This window comes from Protopterus annectens, chromosome 2.part1 (genome assembly GCF_019279795.1).
Source record: "Protopterus annectens isolate FY-2018-M chromosome 2.part1, PAN1.0, whole genome shotgun sequence".
In the NCBI taxonomy this organism is placed as follows: domain Eukaryota; kingdom Metazoa; phylum Chordata; order Ceratodontiformes; family Protopteridae; genus Protopterus; species Protopterus annectens.
The window spans coordinates 1,170,721,897-1,170,746,833 of record NC_056729.1 but is presented as its reverse complement, the minus strand read 5'-3'; the positions used below and the strand labels follow the sequence as shown (position 1 = coordinate 1,170,746,833).

The window sequence follows — 24,937 nt, the reverse complement described above, 5'->3', positions numbered from 1 at the left end:
TTCATTTATATCCTGCCTTCTTTTAAACCTAATTCCTCCTCCAAAACATTATTAAGCATGTATTGTTCCCACAATTCTCATTTTGTTCTATGTAGTTTGCGCCTTCCCTATTCTAAAGATTTCCAGTTGTTTTACCTTTGTTACTATATTCACTGCATCTAATAGTTAGTTTACACTTTGACTTCCATTTTCTAGTAATTGCTTTTTTTGCGGCCACCATAATTAGACTCAGCAAGACCTTACTATGTCTAGGGAATTTTAATTCTTTATCATAGCTCAAAAAATCATTTCCTTAATTATACCAATTTCCTCATCCAGTATTTCCGATAGCAGACTTTAAAAATTCCCTGCAGACTACTATTACTCATTACACTCCCAGAAAATGTGTTCCCAATGACCTATTTCTTCCCCATCACACCTTCAAAAGTTGCTGTATACCTTCGGAAAAAAAATCTTTGGAGTCTACTTGGGGTACAAAAGTACATATGCAAACACTTCCAAGCAAAGATCCTAAAATCTTCTACACTTTGATGCATATTTGGGAGAAACACATATATCCCCCACTGTTTCTTTGAGAACTGCTTATTCGGTCTCTCTTCCCAATACTTTCAAACCTCTCCTGATTGATTTGTACAACTATTATACATTATACAAGGACCCACCATTAATATTCCAAAACGTGCATGCTGATTGGCCAAATCCTACAATACACCAACAGAAAAAGGTCCGGTCGGCCGGACTTTTTTCCGCTGGCATAAAGTGCTCAAAACATTTTTTTTAACAAATAAAACAAAAAACAACAAAAAAAAGGAGCAATGGAGACTTTCTTTTATCCGTTGCTTCCGTTTCAAAGCATTGATGTACTGGGTATGAATGTGACGCAAGTCCCATATGCATGCTCAGTACACCAAAACAAGGAAGCAGTGTACCACAACCAGCGGAAGAACAGTAATGCACCGTTATACAAAGACATTATTTAAGAAAAGCAAGTAGTTTTTTTCTTAAATAATGTCATTGTATAATAGCAATAACTGACTCCTTGGTTGTGGTATGTTGAAGATTTACCCACGGTTGGCTTTATTTAATCACTCGGGCTTCGTCCTCATGATTAAACCACACCATCTGTGGGTAAATCTTCAATATACCACACCACATCGTCGGTTATTGCTTAAATATTTTATAAGCTGTACTAATTATTTTTATTTATTTTTTTTAACAGCAGCTTCTGTTCTAGATTCCACTAAAATTCTACCAGTACTGGTCTTTCACTTAGGATCCCCCCTCTTTATTTCTATTTGCCTATACTGTGATGTCAGTCCTTGACAGAGAAGGCGATCTCTAGCCCGCAGTCCAAATAAACTCTTGGCCACTTCCCATTCTATTACATTTCCTTCTCTAATTATTTGCTCTAATAATTTGGTTCCTTTGCCAGTTTTCTCCAATAAATTCCATCCCCCTCATGCCTATTGTCTGTACCCCTAATTGCAGTCAACCGTAGCAGCAGAATCTTCTTTCTCCATTCCCATGTTGGCTTAGCTCTTAGAATACTTTCAGCTACTTTATGAATGCAATATTCTGTATGGTTGTTATTCTCTTTAAGGATCTGCATCCAAAATCTCAGTCTCTCCGCGCTTCTTCGGCTTTTCCCCATTTCATCATCATCGCTTTCCACTTTAAATTATAGCTTTCTGCTTTGCTATGAATAGCAGCCTTAGCTGTGTAGCTCTGAAATACACCTTCAAATCAAGTAATCCCAAACCAACTTGTAATACTTGAAGGATCAACGTATCCCACTTGACTCTTGCAGTCTTTCCCTGCCAGATAAAATCCTTCATCTCTTTAATTGCTATACACAACTTCCTCTACTGGTTGATAAAAATATGGCCGACCTGTCTATAAAAATAAACTGTGTATAAAATTAAAGGGACTAAAAACATTTAACTGGTTGTATCTTGCTAGCCATACCCATAAAACACTGCTTCCAATTTCTCAATTTTTGTATTATGTTTTATTTAGCCTCTTTCCACATATTCTTAGCGGTCACAGCAGAATCCTTGTTACTCCATACTCCTTAATCCTTCACTTTATCATGTCCCCATAAATATGGATACTGCTGAATCAATTCATGTGTGGGTACATAGCTTGCAGCTACAGCAGAGTTTTGATTATCTGAACTAATTGGGACCTAAGGTAGTTTGGATAACCAAACTGTTCGGGTAATCAAACATACAATTGAACCAGATAAAAAACTGCTAAAAATATTTTTGAGCAACATTAAATAAGAAAATTAAAACAAATATACTGTAAGTACAAAACAGTACAGTATATTATTGTAGTACCAGCTCAAAAAACACAAGCAAATACGTATAATGTTTACATATTCAGACTATGATTTTTCCTACCTGAAAATTTTGGAAGGCTGCATTTGGATAATTGACATTTTAGACAATCGACATTTGGATAAGCTGACTCTACCGTATTGTCTTTGTTTTAGCTTCATTAATTTTGCATCCCCAAAAAGACTTGAAATGGTCTCAAAATGTTCCACAATACTGAAATGTCCTTTTCTGGTTTATCAGGTATATAATATCTGTAAATAAAGCCAGCTTTCCTTGACTACCATACCAATTATATCATTGCTGATGGTTCTAAATACAATACAATACAATACAAATAACAAAAGGGAAATATGAAATCCCTGCCTGGTTTCTCTGCTCAAAGAGAAATTAGAGAACCCTTACAATTTGATTTTTGCCCCCCATCCCTCATATATCCGACTAATTAACCTGATACTTTTATCAGAGAATGCAAATGCTTCCACTGTCCTGCTCATAAAATCCCTGTTTACTCTTTAGAATGCTTTCTCATCATCAAGACCCACCAACAACAGTGGTATTTTCTTGCATTCTGCTTCCCTTTGGATCATCCTTGTTCTGTTAATGCTGTCAAATGTTTGCCTGTCCTCCACAAAACCACACTAACCCAATTTTGGTATCATCTTTGCCATTCTTTTAGCCATTATAGGCAAACATTATAATCATGGTTTAGAATTGAAATTGGCCTATATGAAACTAGATCTGATGGGTCTTTACCCTCTTTAGTTATTATAGCCACCACTGCTTTCTTTCAGGATGTCAGTGCTTCTCCTCCTTTTAAAATACTGTTAAGCAAAACCATCCCTCTCTATTAGTTTTCCCCCTCCTAGCTTCTAAACTTCCACAGAAATACCATCTGTTCCTGTGGACTTTCATGTAGATTGGTTATACATCACAGTTTTTACCTCATCTCCTACTATCCTAATGGTTAGCAATTGAGCCTCATTTACCCTTAAAGCTTGGCATATTCAATTCTTCCATAAACATTTCCATTTGTAACTTTTCTGGATTTCCACGTGTCTCTGCTTTGTACAGATCTTTATAAAATTTCCAAAATATTTCTAGTGCCTGTACAGGATCTCTTATCTCGTCATAGGCTCCCTAAGCTTGGTGACAACATTTCTACTTTCTGTTGCCGGAGTCATTGTGCTAAAAGTTTGTGCTCTGGAGTTGTTATAATAAAGAAAAAAAAAACAGATGCTTAAAATCAGTATTTCTAAGCTCATGCTTATTTATCAAGGTAATCCCATATTTTATGTTTAGCATTCTACAACTGCTCCTCTTCTTGATCTGAGAGATTCCCCCAATTTTGCAATACTTCAACCTTTGTCAGTCCCTCTAAATAATTCTCATTACTTCTTAACCAAATCTCTCTAATTTTATCCCACTCCCTAGCTATATTTTCAGAATACATTTCTTTCTTTTCTAACTCCCAAATAACTTCCACTACCCATTCCTTAAATGCCTCTTTTCAACTGACAGGTGGGGAAAGTGCCAGTATCTCCTTTTTATTTCATTACCCTGCATTTTACTATTGCTGCGCGATCTGAAATAGTTATTAGATGCATATCAAAACTTTCAATTAAATGCACATGTTCCTGTGAAATAAAAAATTGGTCTAGCCTAGCCCAGTTGTTGTACTTTGGGGAATAATATGCAAAATCACGAACTCCTACTACTGAATTCACATCTTCTATACCAAATATTTTCATAAATGTCTTCAAAATCTACTCTGTTTTGTTATACTTTCCCTTCTGGACTCCACAGATACATCCTCCCTTGCTGCAAATCAAATTCCAGTCCCCACCTACAAGTAATATTCCTTCTTGAAAGCTGATTATTTCTCCCAGAATTTTCTTAAACTCCATTATAGCAGTTTTAGGTGGAATATAAACACATGCCAGTGAATCCTCATCCCTTGCCAGTAGCCCCTTAGTACTGCAAATCTACCATTAATATCTTTTTATCCTCTTCTATCACTACTGGAGCTCTTCTTGCAATTAACCCAAGTACTCAGCTCTTCCTTTGTCCCAGATATTCCGGTAAATTTTTCAATCCTGAGTAACTTTCTTTATCAAACTCACAAGTTCAGTTCCTTCCAAAAGTACTTCCTGTACCATAGCTATTTGCACTTTACATTTTATTAATATAACTCCCTACTCTCTCTTTTGTATACATCTGTGAGACCATTTACATTTAAAGATAATATAGATAGTGTTGTCATTATATTAAGACGTTATTATTCCCACCTGTGTGTAACAGCTTTTTTTTAATGTCGAATTCCAGCTTTTGTGTTACATGTATACACTATTTGGCAAATTGGTCTCTTATACAGTTTTTCCTTGTCATAACCATTTAAACCTATGTCACATCTTACAAAAGTTTTTGTTTTAGTGAAAGTCATCAAAAAAAAAAAAAAAAAAAAAAAAAAAGACACCCCCAGATCGCCCATAAAACCTATTACTACTAACACACAAAACTATGTACATTTTTAAATACTGAAGTTTAACCTTCCTAACAGGAACAACTGTCCCAGACTGATAGCCACACTTAGAGACTTGGATTGGAAGGTTATCCATGCTAAGATGCAAGGTACACAGCCTGTGCTTCTACTAAGTGCCGTCTCCTCTTGTCTTATCTTTATTACTCTCCCTGATTGGGAAACATTTGAATGCTTTCAGAAAACACGATCTCATAGCCACTGAAAGAAAGTGTTCTGTTTTTATTGCTCCTTATCAGTTTATCTCCATAGAAATAAGAAAATCAGACACAGCTGCCTCTACAAGCACTCATTTATTTGCTATAGGATTTTTTTTATTATATTCAGTGTTCTTTATTTATTTGCTTCCCCTTAAAACATGTTAGCATTTCAAACCAAGGGCATTAAAATCCAATCATTCCCCTATGCAAGAGTAAGAAAAAGCACTTCATTTTTTCTTGTATCATGCTCTTTTGACCAGACTTTGACTTCTCAACAGCAATGATCAGACACAATGTATTGTATCAGATCAAAAGTGATTAGGGATCCCCATGCCTTGTTTTTTTCCCACCAGTAAATGGAATAATTCAGAAGTATCCAGTGAATTCAAAGGCACCAAAATAAACAAACTGATGCAACAAATACTACAAACTTAAGACAAAAATGAAAATAAAAAGGTGTGCGCATAGGGGGGATTCCATGTACAGCCCTCTGTGTACTGGGGGAGATGTCAGATCTGTGAAGGCAGAAGGATCGTAAACACCCATGCATGAATGATATGCTCTTGCACATAGTCTTAGCAGTAGGACAATTTAACTCAAACTACAGCTGTGTTTCAGATAAACACATAAGGAGCAAAAAAAAAAAAAAACTATACACTGAAGGACTGTAATGTGTAATATACAAACTGTGCAATAATTCAGTCTATTCATAGACATGCTGCTATTGTTTCAATTTTTACTTTGACAATATTACCTATATATTTGTTCCTGGTCTCCTGTTCTGGGATGGGTGTGGGTCACTGCTGTCCTACTTTACTTACAAATTGCTCCTTTTAAAATTCTACTGTGACATTTTATTAATTTTTCTCTGTCTATATGTGCAACTCTTTCTTGCATTGAGAATGAAGCATTGTAATTTTGTTCAGCTACACAGCTGTGTAGTTCTGAATGACAATAAAGTTGTCTTTGACTTTGACTAAAAGCAACAAAACAAACAACACAAGTATCCCCAAACCATCCCAACCAAGCACAAATCCCAAAACATCAAAGATTCACTTCAGTAAAATGACAAAATGATGCTGAGAAGTGCAACTTAAAAGAAAAATTACTCAAAAAATATTTTAATCAGAGTGGATATGATCCTTGCGGATCAAATGAAATAGGTTCCAAATTTGCCAGCTAGTTCAACAGCACAAAATCTACTCAGTGATGATCATAAATAAACTACTGTTGCTAAGTTTGCAGTTTGTTATCTTACAAATTAATATCAAGGACTTTTATAAAATATATGCTACCCAGCACAGTGTTTCTTTGCAACTCATTTTACTGAGCTCTATAACTGTCTAATCAATAATCAGTTACCTTTTTCTGATCAGTCCTAATCAAAGTAAAAATGTTCTTAGGCTCAGTACTGATTAGTGCTACTTTATGGTTACTGTCAACATACTGCGGAATGTTAAACCCAGTGATCCACGTTACAGAAACAACCACCTTACTTGGAAGTGTCAATAAATGTGGCTATTTTTTCTGTAATGATCAGTAAAGATGGTCGTACCTGGTCAACATTAATCTGCAACTGTAGTCTATTTATTTTATTATGATAAATGATAATAAACATTTTTTTCATTTCTTGATCTGTTTTTTTTTTTATTTTTATTAATTTTTAATATAGTGAAACACATTAACATCCATTTCTGATTTTTATCATTACTGCTGAATATCATTACTTTTTTTTATTTTGCATTCTAAACGTTCTTTGTCATTTTTAGTCGAATACCACAACTTCCTATTTGTTCTGAATGTCCAAGGACGAAGCATCTTAAAAAGACATATGACCTATTATTTAAGCAAAAATTTTACAAAACACATGGTGAGGTGCTATGGGATATATTCAGTAAGGCATTTTTATAATCATCTAAAGCTACGCCTAGTCTGGTGCCTCACTGATGAGTCCCACTTGGATATAATGAAGAACATTAGATGCATGCTAAAATTTAGATTGTTACGTAAAGCAGAAATGAATATATTACGTTGTGACTTACTGCGAGTGTTTATGGCATTATTTATGGGTATATCGTTTCTTCTTAATGGAAAATAAATTATGAGACATTAAAAAAAATACTTCTATTCTTACCGTGAACAAAAGAGCTGGAATGGGTGTGCAACGGTTAATGTGGATCATTGCCAGAAGGCTGGGTAAATGGCCCTCACGAGCTCCAGCAAAAAACAACCTGCAAATGAAATTTACCATAAGTTACAAATCTGCATATATATCATCATATACCACAAGAACACTGACAGTTTTAGTGGTTCTATGTAATATTCAGACACTAGAAATTAAGGCTGCAAATATTCTTTTCTATGAAGTATGCTCCCAGTTCAGAATGTGGTGCAAAAGACATGTGGTCATAAATAGTGGCAATAAGTCAGATGGAGAAGTACTGTTACATTAAGTTTGCATTCTGGACAACCCTTTATTATGTGAATAGAGGAGATTATGACTTCTTTTCACTAATACTACAAACACTTTTCACAACAGATTAAAGTTTTTCCTGAAATGTGCAGTTTAATACAGAGACACTGCTCATGTTTTGAAGGCAGAGCTTAAACTAAAAACATTGTAGACAGATGCTCACAACAGGATTTATGACAAAGATTCATATTATGAAAATGACATCTAAAGCTCTGGCTCAGAGAACTGCAATGAACTCAATCAAAATCACCGAAAAGTGGTGACAATGTTAGAGCTATGCAAAAACAAAAATGTCATTATTCCAGCACATGAAATCTGAGTACATGGTGTCTTAACTCTAAAAACCTTAAGTTTGAGCATGTGATCTTTTAACAGTTAGAAAATGAGCTCTAAGCATGTGCTGTCTTAATGGTAGGAGACCCTGAAATTTGAGCATGTGCTGCCTTACTTAATCACAGCTCCACTGGAAGTGAGGCAGATGTCTTCTGTTTTGAATGTGGAAACATTTTACATAATTGTAATGAAAACATAACACAATAAAGTGCAAAAGTTACGATTTTTTGCAAAAAGGGTAAACATTTGGCTACACCACTCATGACCACAACACTTCCAAAACTGTATTTAGATGCTATATCTTTTTAAATAAAAGTACCACGCCAAATAGTAACATAATCAGCTCAATAAAATTCTATGAAAAAAACACACACTTAGAAAAGGAAAGCATAACTATCATTTAAAAAAAAATAAGAGGAAATATGAGTTTTCTTTCTCAAGATCACACACACATTGTTCCTGACTCAATGAAAAGTCTGTTGAACTGCCCTAGTTTAATACTTTAAGTATCCAAGAAACAGTGGCAATGTTTTTACGATACACACTGGAGGACCTTACCTAGAGGAGGTGAAAAGGGAGCCATTCACACCACCAAATGTGGACAGTGCAACAGAGATGGGCATAATCCAGGCCATCACACCCAGCAACTTATCACCAAATGTCTGCAAGCAGAAAAGAGTAATTGGTTAAAAACATCATCAGCCTTAAGTACTTGTCAAATGACTGCACATGTACACGGGTTTGTAATGAACTTCAGGTAAATACTACACTAACAATAAGCTTAAGAGCCTGCTCTTGTGCTGCACACTTACCTGGTGTCCTTTAGCTGCTACTGTGGCACCCTTCTATGACATGTTCAAAAATTATGTCATTTTTTTCAGCCTCCAGTTTATGATAAAATAGCTTGTGTGTTGGGGGATCTGGATACTTCGAGACTGCCAGCTCAGAAACGTCTGCCTTCTCAGAAATCATTTCTGACTTGAAATCGGTACCTTTTTTTGAAAGAGTTGAGTGGCCTTGTTACCTTTGCTGAATATTTTTTTTGATGCTGACCACTGCTCTGCTAATAGTGTGTAAAAGAATAAAGGGCCGCCTGCACCCATGTAATAACATGGTATGTTTTGGAAAGACAGTGCACACCATTTTCACTTGACAAGGTGCAAGAGTCAGACACCCTTAAGAAGATGAAAATGTGTGAAGGGTGACTGATGGTCATGTACTGTGATGTACAGTAATTGAAACTAGGTCCATTTAAGAGCTAGCCATTGTACATGCTGCTAGTTCAATTCAACTTACTGGGCAATTTAGTTGAATACTGGGGGGCTTGGGGCCCAGATCTGCTTAGTACTGCACCAGGTTTAATAAAGCATCATATTTATGGTGGATGACGACAATGACTTTTACTGCCGCTTTCCCTATCTTCTGAGGGGAAAAAAACAACTTTTAACAGTAACTTAGATGTTTAGGCAATACTATGAGCATAGAAAAAAATCTTAACATATTTGAAATATTGATTTTTACCAGAAACCAGTCAGCTCAAACAAGAGAGTCTTATATAACAGAGTTAAAGCACACATTAAATTACTGTGACTTTAGAAAACTGCAAGAATTGCTTACAGAAAAGCTAGAGTTGTATGTGGTATGGAATATGGTACACTGAGAAGAAAGTTATGTAAAAATAATTTTACACTGGAAAACACTGTTGCTATATTCTGCAGAGCACATGTTCACAGAGTGCAGCAGAGAATACTATTACAGCAACAATGACACATACATAGCATACTGGTGAAATGTTCCAGGTCAAGGCTAAAACTATGTTGCCAAGGAGTAACCAGAAAACATGTCAGGTAAAGCAAAAACTAACCTGCATAGGAACAAATAAAATGGATGAGCTAGAGCAAATAATGCAGGAGATGTAGTGGCAGTTATGAAGACAGTGTCTGCCCTTGTGTAATAATGGTTGCAGAAGATGTGGACATTTTAATCATTTTGAAAAGTTATGCAGAGCCCTGCAAATTATTGAAGAAAGGGGGAAGCTAGAACTGCTGAGACTAAATTCAGGCTCCGATGCTAAAAATGGAGCACTGTTGATCCATCAGAAATGTGTGATGTACATGTAGTAACCTCCGCAAGATATGACAGTTGTAAAAAGACAAACCATTGGACAGAAAGACTTGTCATCAATGGCGAGGAGGCTGAATTCAAACTTAATGTGGACAATGAATAGAACACTATGAACAAACAGTTGCTTTAAGCACTGGGATAAAAAGGATCATTTACTGATCTCAGATTGTTGACCAGGTGAATGAGCTAGTACAAGACAATTTTCAGCCTTTTCCCAGGTGATGATACAAAAATAACAGTTGAAAAAGTAATTAAATGTACAAAAATAGAAAATGAGGCAAGTCATATGAACAATGCACATGAAAGGACAAAACAAACTGAAAATACACTCACTACTAATATATACAGCAGAAGGATGAAAAGAATTAGTCTAAGTATGAACAGTAGGTCCAATATTTGCATTCTCGGTAAAGAGAAGAATGAGTAACACAATCATACTCTTTATGGTTGCTGCTAACATTCAGGACACAGGTTGTCTTTGAAAGAACAAATAGAGCTGAAATATCCTGGACATATTACAGAGAATGGCATTTCAAGTAGCATCCTTACAGCAAGTAAATATCTTGGGCAGAGCAGCCACTGAGCAGCTGAGCATAGTGAAAATAATCCACAGTGTGCTGGCTCAGTTGTAAAGCTGCAGAACGGTACTTTGCACTGCACTGTCATAAAATAAGTACAACATGTACCCTTCACAGCACAATGTCAACATTCCACATCCCCTTCCTAGTCAGCTCACAAAGCAGCCATGAATGTAACATGAAAATCTATGGTAAATCCATGTCAGCTACAGGCTTTCATAAATGGTGTGCAGGGATAAATAAGGATATTTTTGCTAAATACAATGACATTTTCATGGAACCAGGTACTTGCTAAGTGTATGCATCATCAAACTGGATCCAGCCATACCATTAGTGATATATGCCAGTGGCTATGTGACAATGAATTGAGCAAGAAGTTGAACAGATGGAAAAAAATGGCATGAAAGCTGAACAAATCTAGCTGACGGTGTGTGGACACAGTACAGTGACAGCAGACAAAATTAATAAAATACACTTCTGCAGCACCCCAAAAACTTAAGGTGATAAAATAAGAGCAATATCCTCTTGAGATGGTAGACAAAGTAGTCATTCCACTGCTGTATTACTCTTCACTTTGCTGTACAACTGCATCGTAATCTGCTTTTTTTATCAGCTCCTAAGCAGTCTTGGGCATGTATTTGCAAAATATATTAGGTACCAGGTCATGAGGCATGAACACTGACCATTTCTACTCAACGGATTACCATCAGAAAAACCCACTATCAGGGAAAATGCCTGCCTAATGTGCTCTGGTTTTACTTTTTAAATATATACCAATTTGTCATAGACTACAGAGAAAACTGGAAAGGAACATGCATCAAGTAATGTAATATGTGAGTTTCCAAGAGTAAATTTCTGCAGAATGGGAGAAGAAAGATAAGTAATCAGTTTTACAAAATCTGCAGGAATAGCCAAGTTTTGATGACAACAGTACAGAATTATGTGAATGGGATATACTAACCCTGCAGCTACACACAAGGTGGAATAACATTTACCAGCATGCATAATTAACTTGGGGAGGGGTGGTCAGCATAGATGGTAAACCTCGTAAACAAGATGGAAGTAAGACCCTACAAAATACTTGATGGTGCTACCTGCACTGTTTTTAGGAAAGGAAGCTAATATTATACCTTCCAGTAAATGACTGTCGAGAACTCACACTAAAAATTTCATCTAATCTGGCACAGTCGAGTACGGACTGATAACGCACAAAAGTGGCAACTTCCTGAAAGGGCTTTTATGACTTAACTCTGACATGCAGTGATCATGTGATTTCTAATACACATGTAATGGGCTACGGGGGGCAAATCTGACATTAAAAGTCCCTATTACACTTTTGTCAGTTGTGTTTTCTTGTTTAATGCATTTGCTTGACTTTTTGCTGACACAGATGGTCCCACAAGACCTACGGCCAGCTGGCCTTTTTGAAGCAATCAAAATATTAAAAAAAAAATAAATAAACCAGTAAAAATAAAATCTAGCACTAAATAAAGTCTCTACTAATATAAGCCTGCAGTGGACAACATTGAACTGTTTGTACTTATCGGACCAGCAGAACTTCAATTAGGGCACGGGAAATGTCACTTTTTCTGGCAAGCGCTATACAAAATTCATCTGTGCTACCTCCAACTAAGGCAGATGAGACCATATTTAACACCACATCAGAAGGATGATACCTCAGGAATGTAGTATCCCACTGCATTACAATGGTAGCACTGGACCACAGATTTAAGCTCCAGGTACATGGAGAGATTCCACAACCAACTGTTCTTCCAGGTATCAAAGGGGAATGTAACCTGCTAAATTAGCAACAGTGCATCAGCAAAGCATTGACCAATACCTGCTGATCTCTTTTCCCAATGAACTCCCCAAGCCACAAAACACCAAATCGTAGACAAGCTATACTGCACATTGTTCTCCTTTTATAATTATTTTTTGTGACTGAACTTAAAATAAAAAACAAAAAGCAAACACTTAACACTACCTTTAGGCTCACTTTGCCTGAATAGCAATATTGTTACAGAAAATATTTTTTATAAGGTAATGTGTCGAACTGAGGTCACACTCCTACTGGAAGCAGGAAGAGGTGTGTGTTATTTGGTGTTCATATTTTATGCTAATTAGATATCCAGATTTTTGTCTGGATGTAACTACTTTTCAAGGGCAGATTAAAGGCACGACAAAGCAGGGAGCCACAAAATACGCCCCCCCAAAAAAAGTTTTATTTAGAAAACCACACGAACACCTTTAAAAACAAATATTAGTTGAGCGCTTTCATCTCTGTCAAATCAGAGACTTCATCAGAACAGTAATTCTCGTATACGCTCACATTTTAAAACTAAAAGAACCCAATAGCATGCCCCCTTGTTACACTAACTAGCCAACCAATTTAAAGAAACCAATTACATATGGAAGAGCCTCTGTTCCTATTTTCAAATGAGAGGTATGGGTTAGGGGCAGGAACAGGTTATGTTTAGCACACATTAGCAGGGATGGGCAGGGGCTTCTAATATGGTTTTGCACCATTACCTTGTGCCCACTCACAGACGTATCCCATTGTACAGTAACCATGTACATTATACCGTGCTCCTCCTCTCCTCCACTGTACACATATTTACCTAACCAACCTTGTTCGCTCTTCCCAGTGAATCATTACAAGGGGTGCTTCCAATACACCCCCTACCCTCCAGACATCACTGAACAAAGTTGAAGCTTGCAGTTTTGTACAACTGAACATTGCTAGTGTTCTTTTCTGCATGCATGCTGTACAAATGCATGCTGGACCCTGTATTACCTGTCATACAGTGGTTTGTGACGTGACAATACACAGTGTGAAGTTCTGTGGCAAGTCCTGCTTTCTGCTTGGAATTCAGGTTTGGTGCTGCTTGAAATGCAGCTTTCTGAATCCTGGGCTGCTTGCTTCTGCAGCAGCAGCACAACCAACACTATTACATCTCGTAATTTTGCTGACCCTCAGTCAGTTAACTAATGAGTTGCTTATCAACCTTACAACAGATTTCCATACTCACAGCATATCCATGGTCAAGAAAAGAGTTGTTGTCATTAGCACAACATTCAGCTGCTCCTGAAATGACAAAACACTATCTGCACCCCATGCTGGAGACATTGCTGCAATGTAGTCTACAGTTGTTGAATCATTATGCCTGACTTCTGAAAATATTTCTCTCATGATTCCATGACTTACCTTAGGTAATCAATGCTATGATAATGTAAGTTTAACACAATGTTATTTGTCACGCCATAAACTAGGTTAGAATTCTATCTATGCCCTGAATCAGTGTCTTACTTTATCAGTTGTCTTTATCAAAAGCACAGAAATCTTCAACAATTTCTTACATTTTCTGGATAATTTGAGATTCGCACTATATCTTTTCAGGAAAAGGGCTATTGGCTCAGTAGGGCAACCTATTCAAATGTATTCATGATCATTTGGAATGTGGCTAAGAGCTGTTTTTTTTTTTAAACCAGATCTTCATGCCTGCAGTGCAAGTACCCCACACAACATAACTATCTCAATAACAAAAATAACACAAGGCAGGGCGGCACTACCTGAATAGTACCTTGAGAAAGAAGGCTGGAAATGACTTGGGGAAAGAGTTCCAGTTGTTCCTTTGGGGGTTGTGGAATCCCCCTGAAGGGGGTGTGAAGGCTGCCAGCCTAGGTAGATAGAATTTTGTAGATAATTATATGTCATTGTAAATATTAATATAATCCACAGGCTTGTTCTAGAAATGTAAAGAGAACTATGTGTTATGATTAAACTACATGTTGTACTGGGCTTCAAAAATGTAACCAAAGTGCACCCTGCTGGAAGAAAACTGCTAAGTAAAGAATTACAATTGTGCTTGACCTCAAGCTCTGATACAGGATGTCTGGGCTAGCACATTCTTTCTGTTGTCTTAATTTAACAGATAATTACTAAAGGTTTTACATGTAAAAGTGCCTTTTATTGTTGCGACTTACTGGCCAGGTGCAGCTTACAAAGAAATACAAATTCTGAGTTTCTATTAGCCTAGGAACTAAAGGAGAAGTAATACAAATGATGTAATGTGAAATGACTCAGCAGTACTGGGTGTTATCAATTTAAGACTTTCTCAGAGAGAAAGACTAGGCATTTTGGATTTTGGCTAAAGCTGACAACTCACCACCACTTTGCCTTGTAAGTAAAGTTATTTAGGTCACAGTTTCTCTCAGAGTTAGATAGGAATTTAGCCAGATTAGTCTAGCTGTTTTCTATATTTATGTCAGACTATCCTACAATATTATTATACCACACAAAGGAAGACTCCGTTGCAATTTTATAGAAAGCTTTAATCCAAAGGTTGTAGTTACATCCAGTAACACAAAAAACACACTGCTGTTCTCTTCTCTAGCGCCTCGGCAAATAGCCTTTTCAGAGTAGATAGTTCACTAAACTAAACAATTAGCCTCCCTTTTAAACATCTACTATCACACATTAATTATTTCCAATTATTCAATCAACCCTTTGATACATTTTTTTAAAAAGGTAGAACAAGTAAAATGCATAAAATGCTGTATTTTTAACCAACACTAATTACAGCAAACTTTTCCATGAACAGTCACTATTCAAACCATTAGGTTTGAGCGTATTAAATTTTAATATAAAATATAATTCCTTTTTCCTAAGTATTTGTTTTATAGATTTATCATTTAAATACTTTATATTCTCAATGCTATCTAACACTGAAACTTTCAAATTCTCCACCTTGCCCCCATGATACTTTTGGAAATGCCCTGCCAAAGGGCTGGTTTCCTTATTTTTCAAAATATCCCTCACATGTTCCTTTATCCTACAGGTCAATGTTCTTTTAGTCTCACCCACATAAAACTTTTTACAACTACACTCAATATTGTTTTAAATTTCCTGTGATTTCTGAAATCTTGATTAGCACTGTGTTGAATTGATGAGTTTTGTCTTGGGTTTTTATTATTTATTAAATATTTTTAAACCTTTCAACTGTGGCTGTTTTGCATAGAGATAATTTAAGCTCATAGAGCACATTGCATGTATTTGGTGATACTGTTCAAGCCACTCCAGTAGTCTTGCTGTTTGGCACACTTACTATTTGGATAACAGTAATATTACACAGTGAAACTGGTCACCATTTGGGAAGGGACTTATAGTAGCTGATAATAGTGGTTGGTGGCAGTTGGTACTACCTTATAATCTAGGCAGAAAGGGGCATAGCTGGAGAACCTGTGCCAGCCTTCCCCAGGAGTGTTTGTGTGTTTGCATCTAAATCAAATCAAAGTGTGTGTCTGTGTCAGCTACTTGGGCAGGGACACGAAGCACTGGTTGGACAGAGAGGGTGCTGGAGGTTTTAGCTTGACCACTAGGCTGAGATCAGGACCCTATAGCTGTGCCAGTGGGGAGTCTTATTGGGGATCTGGAGAGAAAGGGAGAAAGCAGACCCAGATTGACTGCAATCTGTGTGCTCTTAAGGAGAAATTGTACTTTACTGTGTGCGCACTTATCCTCCCAATGTGCATGCCCCTCACTGGTGCTAGTGGTGAGTATTGAGGCCCCTTGATTACTGGGCCAGTGCACAAGCATCATGGGGAGGCTTCCACACCATAAAGTATCCTTGTTGGATGATAAACAGGACCCAAGCATCCTGAGTTATCCATTTCCAAGCAGAGAGAGAGAAAGAGACAAAGGAAAAGTGGAGTTAATGGTCCAGGAGGCAGGTAGTCGCAGACTAAAAGGCTTAGCCTGAAAAAGCCATTTCTTTTTCCTATTCTCTCCATGACATTGCTCTCCTCATCTGATGGGAGCAAGGAAGTAGAAGGTAGCATTTTGAAGGCCTTGTCTGCAAAGACAGACGTGGTAGCAGAGTCTGCAGAGGGACATTCGAATAGGAATTTGGAGTCCTCCAGCACTTTATAAAATGTATCTGGCCTTTTAGGGGCTGGAGGTTCAGAATCAGGGAACTCTGATGCAGCATCAGAGGCATCTACCCTGATTCTCAATCTCCACCCCCAAAAGGCAGAACAGAAGGTATGGCAGATGGTGAGAGGGAAGTCATAGTACCTTTTTTTGGATGCCTGATACCTGACAACCATCTCATTTGAAGAACTCTGTCATCTTAAGGATCGTTTCCTCAAATGTGATATCCTCCCCCCAGGGGGATCAGTGCCATTAGATTCTTCTTCTGGGAGGCATAACCCAAATGGGAAGAAATTTGGGCTGAATAAGCCAGTCTCCTGAGAATTCCTCATCATCTGAGGAAAACTCCTCAGAGGTCCTTTTTTTTGAAGAGTAGAGGGAGGAAAGGAAGGAGAGGGAAGAGAGGGAGCCGAGGTCTGTCTCAGGGCCATAAAGACATTGAGCAGACCTTTGGAAAAAGGCCTGTCGATCTGGTGGATGTTCCTGAGGAGGTGGAGAAACTTGTCTTACTTTTTTCTCTTTTTGGGAACCTCCATTTGGTGGAAGGTGGATGGGCCCGACGTCAGCCTACACACAATGTTGGTAGGAACATCCTCTCGCACTATGATCTGGGTAATGCCATGCGGGCCTTCAGTCACAACAAGCAGTGGTTCCCACCCTACGCCCGAGTCAGACACCTGCGACTCTCTCAAGGACGTACCAATAGGGTCCTTCACAGCCTCCACATCAGTACCCGTCAAAGGAACATCTACAGACTCAGGAAAGGTCTCCAGGTCAACATCAGCCTCATGAGAAATGTCCACATTAGAGGGAGCAGTGGGTAAATCAGGCTTAGACTTCTTGGCTTTCGTAGCTTGTGGCTCACCTGAAGGGTCCAACGCAGCTTCTATGTCATGTGCGAGATACGTTTTACAAGCCGATTCTTGAGATATAACTTAAGGGAAAGCCAAGCGACTATGTAGGGTCTTGGGTACAAATGCCTTACAAATAGCACAGGCAGAATGTTCATGGTCCGGGTCTAGGCAAAACAAAGTTCATGAGAGTCCTTACATGGAATCTGCCTACCACACTTTTCGGCCGCAAAACTCGGACCGAACCACAAGAGGAGGGGGAGTATCCATACTCAAAGATACTCATACCTCCAGGTTAGTGGCACTGCAAGAAGCATCGGAGACCATCCATGTGCAACTAACAGTGAGAAATACTGCCTTCCAGTTTTGTAGCCTGCTACAGACCACCCTCCCAAACTCAGGAACCCCACTCGGCTTTCCTGAAGACACTGGAGAATATGAAGGTCTCTCCAAACACCATTATATTGGGTGACTTCAACTACCCAAACATAGACTGGGAGCACTACTCAAGCCCCAACACCCTCGCCCAATGGTTCCTAGAATTTATGAACTCAAATGCTATGGAACAACTGGTCACCACTCCCACAAGAGGGGAAAACATATTGGACCCGATTATCACCAACATGGGTACTCTATGTTCTATACCTGAGGTATACCCTTCTTTAGTAAGATCTGACCATAAATTAATCACTATGGATGTCCATATCCCGTCCCACCCCCAGCAAAGGAAACCACAGTCAAAAACTTCTCGAAAGCAAACTTCACACTTCTCAGAACTGAGATGGAATCCTACAAAGCCCCCAGGCCAGTGGAAATTACGACCCAAACCGCAGAATCCCTTACAAATGCATTCTATGGATACTTACAGGAATGCATAGATCGTGCTATCCCAAACAAAACCAAGACACACTCCTACAAAGGCCGGAGACCTGTCTGGTGGACCCCAGCCATAAATAGGCTATACAACAGAAGGAGGAAGTTACTACAGGATAGAGCAAAATCCCAAAAAGGGAAGGCAACTCTGATCAGTACTAGCAAGAAACTACGATCCTTCATAAAAGCATCCAAGGCTAGCTTCGAAAGAAAAATTGCACAAGACGCTAAAGATAATCATAAGGCCTTCTTTAGTTATGTCAGGAACTTGGGTGGAAACTCCCAGATATGCTCCGAGTTAGTGCAAAATGACAAAAAATACACTGAACCCACAGACATTGCGAATATCCTGGCAGACAGGTTCACTGCAAACTTCTCCCCCCCTTCTGCCCCAAACGTGCAAATGACTATCCCAACAAAGTGTAATCCCCTGACATCACAGATGCACAGGTGACAGCTGCCCTCTCCAAAGCAAAAAACACAGCATCTATGGGACCAGACGGTGTCCCGGGCTGCATTTTACACAAGCTCCAAAAAGAACTGAACCCTCACTTAAAATCACTGTTCAGTCTCAGCCTTACAACAGGATATGTACCCAAAGAATGGCATACAGCAACAGTGGTCCCACTCCATAAAGGTGGTGCCACAACGGACCCCGGTAACTACCACCCTATAAGCCTGACTAGTCTGGTCTGCAAAGCTATGGGGCGTATCATCATGGAACTCATAAACAAAGACATTGGGAACCTCCAAACACTGGATCCTACCCAATTCGGCTTTGTTAAGGGCAGATCTTGCCTCTTGAACCTGGTTGACTTCTTTGAAACAGTCACCAAGGCCATAGATGAAGGGAAGGTAGTCCACACAGCCTACCTTGACCTCGCAAAAGCCTTCAACACAATACCCCACTCGGGCATCATAAACAAGCTCACCAGCTTAAATATCAACCCCTATGTCACACGATGGGTTGCAAACTGGCTTAGGGATAGAACCCACATGGTCAGAATTGCAGGTGCCATGTCAGACTCTAAACCAGTTACAAGTGGCGTCCCACAAGGCTCAGTCCTGGGACCTCTCTTGTTCGGTATATATTTCTCTGAGGTACAGGCTAACACAGGAGGACTGTGGCTGACCAAGTTCGCAGATGACTGCAAACTGGGGGCCATAATCAACTCGCTGACTGACAAGCATCCTCCAAAATGGTCTCACAGAGACGGATAACTGGTACCAGAGCCATGGCCTGAAGCTAATGCAAAAAAGTGCATAGTCATCCCCTTTGGGAAAAACAAAGTGCCCACAAATTACCACATAGGTGGTAATCCATTACGTACGGAACAAGTAATTAGGGATCTGGGGACCCAAGTAGATAGTAATCTTTCCTTTGACAATCACATTGCCAAAGTGGTTAGAAGGACCTTCTATATAGCCCACCTTATCATGAAAGGGTTCACATCTAGATCAAGAGAGGTCATTATGCCCCTCTACTCATCACTCATCAGGCCCATAATTGAATACAATGCCCCATTTGGGATGTACCTTACCCGACACCTGCAACAACTAGAAAGACCCCAAAAGTACCTCACCAAGAGGATTAAGGGACTCAAGCAGATGCCCTATGCAGTTAGACTAAAGAAACTCCATCTCTACTCAGTTGCTTACTGCCTACTCCGAGGTGATCCTGTGCCTGACGTATAAAGCCATATCCAACCCAGAATTAATGGACATGCTCCAACTCAAGAAATCCAAATCCCTTAGAGTTACACGCTCCAGTGACTTAAACCTCAGCACAGAAATAAATAGGACATGCTGGAGAGACAGATTCATATCCCAGAGGCTCCCCTCACTCTGGAACAAAATCCCAATCCATGTTAGGCAGAGCCGCTCAATGACCCTCTTCAGGAAGAATCTTGACGATTGGATGGGAGACCGTAGATTTACCCCTGGGATCTCCTCTGTGTCACTGCTAGACAGGGGCACTTTAAACTAACCTTAAATGGGCTATCTTCTGTGACCTACTATACTGGGGCACAGTCATCTAATCTAAAAGAGTGGCGAAAGCCAAACACACTCTGGCTAGGCTTGTAAATGCCCTAGGGCAGATAGTCTAGTATCTACCTATGAACCTATGAACACTGACACTTGCCCTTCCTGACATGTAATCACAACAAAACATAGTAGCCAAAGAAAGTAATGAAAACCCCCCAATGGAGCACTTATCTGAACCAAGGTTCGCAACTTGCCGGACAAGCAATGACCACAGCATTTGAACAGACAAGTGGCATAAAAGTTCTGAGGTTGGTACGTGCCAATGTCTGCATTATACCACACATACGTTTTGTTGCTGTGCAATGTCGCACATACCTCACAGTAGCACTAGACTTTTGTACACTAGCTGGATGTACGAGTCAGCAGGTGGCGGACTCCCACACGTTATGAATATTACAGCATATGAACAGAAGGACATCTGATTAGTTCTGATGACAGCCTGCATTTGAGTGGCCTTCAGCAGGCTTCAAGTCTTTAATTTTGCAGTGCAGCCTTCTGATAACTCAAACCTGTACCCTAAACACGGGATGGTAGAATATCATAAGATAGAACTTACTAAACACTATATAGATTCCTATCCAGAATAACAGTGCCATAGACAAAGGCCAGCAGTAGATGGAATGAAGGCCACAATGTCTAACTACACAGTTGGTAATGTAGGTTAAAACAGAATGACTTAGTGTACAGCCATCCTACGTTTTGAAGGAGTGTGTGAATTTTGTTTACTGTATGCTTGCTTTCAGGTGGACAGACAGTCAGGTAGCAGGATATAAACAGTGTTAATGACAGTCCTCCAACTGACAAAGTGTGCATGGAATCATGCAAGTACACAATTCACTAGTATCTTGCACACCTGGTGCTTGAAGAGTCTTCGGACATAAGTAAAAAGAATATTTTCTGTGTTTAGGATGATCTGCTGTTTCCCAAACTTAGCCCTCACCCCATCTTATTAAAAGAACCATTAGGTTGGTTGGTGGCTTCTGCATGGAAGGAAGACCCAACAATCAGTACTGCAACAATGACTACGAAGAACATCAAATGCGTAGAACGACCCAACAATCAGTACTGCAACAATGACTATGAACATCAAATGCGTAGAAGAGGTGATTGGAGGGATGCAAGAAGCAGGAAGTCAGTAAAGCTACAGCAGTAAAAAGAACAAACAAAAAGGTCAGCACAGAAACATTAAAGAAAATGTAAAAAAACAAAGGTTATTGTATCAGTAAAATGACAACGGAAATTTATCATGGTTAATATGGCAGCAGAATGCACTATAATTCCTTGATATCCACTTATAGGGAATAAAATCTCTTTACAAAATTTTACATACTTGGTAAGAAAAGTGTTACACACACAATGCTGGCAGAGGATATCTATCAGTGTTGCAACACCTATTTGAATAATGTTACATATGTAATGGCTTAGGAACATAAAATAATAAATGTTATATGTTCAGTACACATTTTCATAATAACCTTCTTTAAATGAAAGCGTATAAGAAAATAACTTACCACTGCAACTGCATTTGAAGCCAGCAATTCTTGTGGAGACATAGCTGTGACATAGGCAATATTGGCAAAGACATAGACAAATGTGACCAGAGGGACTGAAATAAATATGGCACGAGGAAGATTCCTATAGGGAAAGAAATCAGACAAAACTTAAAAATAAACAAGCAGCCCTAGTACAGGTCCAACATCTCCAAACACAAGACTTTACATCTTGAACTGAACAAGCATATTAAAGCTGTACTTCTTTTTTAAGAAAAGTGACAGAAAAAGAGTACTGAAAAATCAGATAACATTTAAAACGAAATATACTTCTACAGATTATTTTACTGAAAAGTTTTTTTTTACTAATTCTCGGAATCGTACTACAAAGTTTTTTTTAAAGAGCTAAGCATTTATTGCTACAAAAACACTGGAAAACAACTCCAGTCACAAACTATTAAAGCATATTTTTAGTCCCACGGAAAAGCATCAGCAAACTACTGACACTAACTTACTGAAATAAAGTAATGTACAGAAATATTTTGAGAACTACTACTTCAACAGGATGCATAAAACACAATGTAACATTTTCATTAATATTTAGTGCTAAAATTTCTTTATCAAATAAATTCATCTTAAAAAGTATCCACACAGGGCTTATTCTTTTACACATCATGCAAGTGCGTCATCGTCCATCACTAACCAAAAGAGTGGCATAGAGGACCCAAACAAACTAACATTCACACTGCACAGACACCAAGAACAGACAACTGCATACAGCTAAAGACATGAAAGCAGTGCTGAAAAAGGAAAAAGGCCAAAGGGCTGCTGAACTAAACAGATGAAGCTAAATTCAAGAAAGTCCAATACAGAAAGCAGTAGCAGCTTTGAGGAGAGAAAAAAAAGAGCAAACAAAGAAGTAGAAAAACTATCCCTCTCTCTCTAAAAAAAGAGTGGGGATACAACAAGCCAAAAAAAAAAAAACTCAGCCAAATCAAAGTATCAAGAGGTCTACCTGCATAGTGATATGCATAACAATATGGCTGGCTTTGGATGAGTAGATGAAACTGGTCTCTTACATCTCTCTCTCAAGTTTCCAACAGTATAGGTGCCAGGACATAGATTTGAACAGGAGGTCTGACAGCTCAGCACCATGGACACTGTATGCATACTCCCATCAAATAATACTCAATCCCATCAATGCAGCATTCATTCATCTAATCTTACAGAATCAAGAACAGTTTTAACTGCTGTCCAGAAAATTTCAAGTGACCCAAACTAGATCAGCTGGAAGAGTGTTACACTTTTTGCAATTCCTCATTTGCATACATAAATGAGGAACGACGAAAGGCTTCTTTTGGAACTGCTTATGTTTGAACTTTGCTAACAAGCTCTGGATAGTGACTTACCTCAAGCATAAAATGTTTTTGGAACCTAGCCCCCTGAATGTGCAATCACTCACAGATCTTTAATAATGTATGCTTGTCTACAGTCTGCACATCTTATCTAATGACAAGATAAAAGGAGGGTTGCAAATATACTGATTATGGATGTTTGTTGAGCTAGAGAAATGCAACTGGAGTAAGTAATAATGACTGGTGCTAGGAGCTGTGACTGTAATAAGGAATAAAGACTGGTGCTAGGAATTGTGACTGGAGTAAGGAATAACGATTGGTGCTACGAGCTGTGACAGGAGTAAGAAATGATGACTGCTGCTAGCAGATGAGCCTGGAATATGGAATAATGACTTCTGCTAGGAGATAATGAATTGTGCTAGGAAATGAAACCGGAATAAGGCTTAAGGTATAATGACTTGTACTAGGAAGCTATTTCCAAGTAAAGAATAAACAACTGGTACAAGCAGCTGAGACTAGAGTAAGGAATGATGCCCGGTGCTACAGGTAAGTGATAACGGCTGGTGCTAGGAGCTAAGCCTGGAGTTAGAAGTAATGCCTACTCCTAGGAGCTGTGACTGGAGTAGGGACCACTGACTGGTTCTTCCATCTATGACAACAGCCACACAATCTGACAAACTTGTCAACATAAGTTGTGGTTTAATTGTTAGAATAAAAAATGCACTTGATGTTGTCAATACAGTAAGGAATAATGACTGTTGCTAGGACCTATAAGTAGAGTACGGCATAATTACTGATGCTCAGAAAAGAGACCACTGCTCCTTTAATTCTACAGGTTGCTCCTAGGTCTGATGGTAGAAGTTGAGACATTAGTAAAAAAATAAAGAATAATGATGGGCGATGTGACTGGAGTAATGAATACTGACTGGTATTTGAAGCAACGATTAGGCTGAGGAATAATGACTAGTGGAAAGAGTTCTGAGACGGGGGCAAGGAATAACAGCTGGTGTTACGAGCTCTGACTGGAGTAAGGAATTATAATGTGTGGCCAAAGAAAGAAATAATGAAAGTCACCAGGACCTGTGACTAGCATAAGGAATAGTACCTGCTGCTAGGAGCTGGGACCAGAGTAAGGAATAATGACTGACGCTAAGACAGGACACTAAAGTAATGAATAATGACTGAATCTAGAAGCTGCAACTGGAGAACAGAATAACAGGAGTCATGTCAGTACATTACAGGTCACTAGTTGAATGTCCTGCAAACCAAAATGACAGCACATCACAAAAAATAAAACACACAATGACATGACCTGCTGGCACTACATAAAACAATTATGAGGAGCAGCCTGCCACAAAGTCAAAGAAAGCCTTTTTTTTTTGGGGGGGGGGGGTGGCTACACTCCACTGCACCCCCCCCCATGTGGGAGCTTTACCCACACGCTGCTCTTACTTATATACACTAACGCCACAGTCATACAATCATAGGGAAGCTTTTCCCAAACAGTACAGTTAATTTCAAAACTACTTCTAAGTACTTTGGCAATGAAGTCCTTTCATGCTCCAGTATTTTGATGTCCTGAAGTTGGATTTACAACAGCTGACAATCACATATCTGAATCAGATGGACTAATAACGACTTTCACTATAATTTGTAATGGGAATAAGGAATAGTGGTGGACACTAGGAACTGCGATGACTAAGAAATGATGGCTGAAACTAAAAGCTATGACTGTAGTAAAACATAAGGAATGGCATCAGAATCTAGCCCTTTTTGTGTGTAGTGCCCTAAGAAGATGGTATCAGTATAC

General features: G+C 38.8%; 1 protein-coding gene across 1 annotated transcript in view; it reads right to left on the bottom strand.

Moving 5' to 3' along the window:
- LOC122794370 (large neutral amino acids transporter small subunit 2-like) overlaps positions 1 to 24,937 on the bottom strand; it is a 724,393-nt gene that overhangs the window by 276,063 nt on the left and 423,393 nt on the right. The window contains exons 6-8 of the mRNA XM_044062706.1: positions 21,794 to 21,917; positions 8,440 to 8,543; positions 7,210 to 7,306 (exon numbers count right to left, since the gene is read on the bottom strand). Coding sequence (XP_043918641.1) covers positions 7,210 to 7,306; positions 8,440 to 8,543; positions 21,794 to 21,917 — 325 coding nt within the window. The remainder of the gene's footprint in view (positions 1 to 7,209; positions 7,307 to 8,439; positions 8,544 to 21,793; positions 21,918 to 24,937) is intronic.